This window comes from Nothoprocta perdicaria, unplaced genomic scaffold (genome assembly GCF_003342845.1).
Source record: "Nothoprocta perdicaria isolate Ctin4 unplaced genomic scaffold, notPer1 scaffold_218, whole genome shotgun sequence".
Classification (NCBI taxonomy): Eukaryota; Metazoa; Chordata; class Aves; order Tinamiformes; family Tinamidae; genus Nothoprocta; species Nothoprocta perdicaria.
This window is the reverse complement of record NW_020455399.1, coordinates 958,381-959,356: the sequence shown is the minus strand read 5'-3', so window position 1 is coordinate 959,356 and position 976 is coordinate 958,381. Positions and strand designations below refer to the sequence as shown.

The 976-nt window shown below is 67.4% G+C and overlaps 1 protein-coding gene across 1 annotated transcript in view; it reads right to left on the bottom strand.

Annotated features, from left to right (window-relative positions):
* Positions 1-646: 646 nt before the first annotated feature.
* Positions 647-976, bottom strand: part of TMEM161A (transmembrane protein 161A) — a 3,154-nt gene continuing 2,824 nt past the window's right edge. The window contains exon 10 of the mRNA XM_026038799.1: positions 647-970. Coding sequence (XP_025894584.1) covers positions 806-970 — 165 coding nt within the window. The 3' untranslated portion in view covers positions 647-805. The remainder of the gene's footprint in view (positions 971-976) is intronic.

The following is a 976-nucleotide window of genomic DNA, read 5'->3' as shown; positions in this document are numbered from 1 at the left end:
CTCCTTTACCGGAGCCCTTCTGGCCTTCAGCGTCCCCAAAAGGTGAACGTGGCACGTAGAAATTCCTCGTTTTCCACTAGGCACTTGCCCAGCTGGCTCTCCTGATAGCCCTGCTGACAGCGCCCGGCTGCCTTCTCCTCTCTTCTCCAGGCAATTAGGACCATTACCAGGGATCGGAGCAGGGATGAGAGCCCCTCTCCCTCCTCCTGGCCGCCCACACCAGCTAATCCCATTTCATGCAGCGGGGCCGGCACCCGCGGGCGCTGGGGAAAGCTGGGTCGTGTCCTGACCGCGGCGCCACCAGGACCTGGCACYGGGGGAGCCCCACGGGCGAGCAGAGCCACAGGTTCCGGAGCAGCAAACGCACCCAAAATCATTTATTTATCTCTAAAAGAGCCCGAGGCCAAGGCGGCCGCACCGGGACTTTCACACCAAGCAGMAGAACGGCCCCGAGGGCTCCAATCCTGCGGAAACGCGCGCCGGCCGCAGCACCTCCCGTGGCATCCGCAAGGAAAGGCGGCTCCATGCGGGATGGCATCGGWGCGGGCAGTGCTCGGCCCGCGGAGCTGCCCCGGGGCACAGGGAGGCGAGAGGCGCTGCCGGCRGGCACAGGCACAGCGGTGACGGGCGGCAGGGGCTGGCGGTGTCCCTGATGTCCCCTCCCTCGCCAGAGGTGCAAAATGCACCCAGATGGCTGCAAAGCCGTCCSGGGCACGTGCAAGCAGGCGGGGTGACCACGGTGGCCACCGGCGAAGGCAGGAGCCCCGCGGGACACTAGGGACACGCTGCCACCTGCCCCCCGCAATCAGGAGGCCGCCAGGTACTGGTGGAAGTAGAGGCCGAAGAGGCTGGTGACCACCTGGCAGGCGGCCACCCACCACGTGAGGAAGGCGAAGAGGCCGCGGAGGAAGAGCGGCGTGAAGATGCCGCCCAGCGCCGCGGTGATCTGCTCCACGGCGGCCTGCACGTCCTCGCC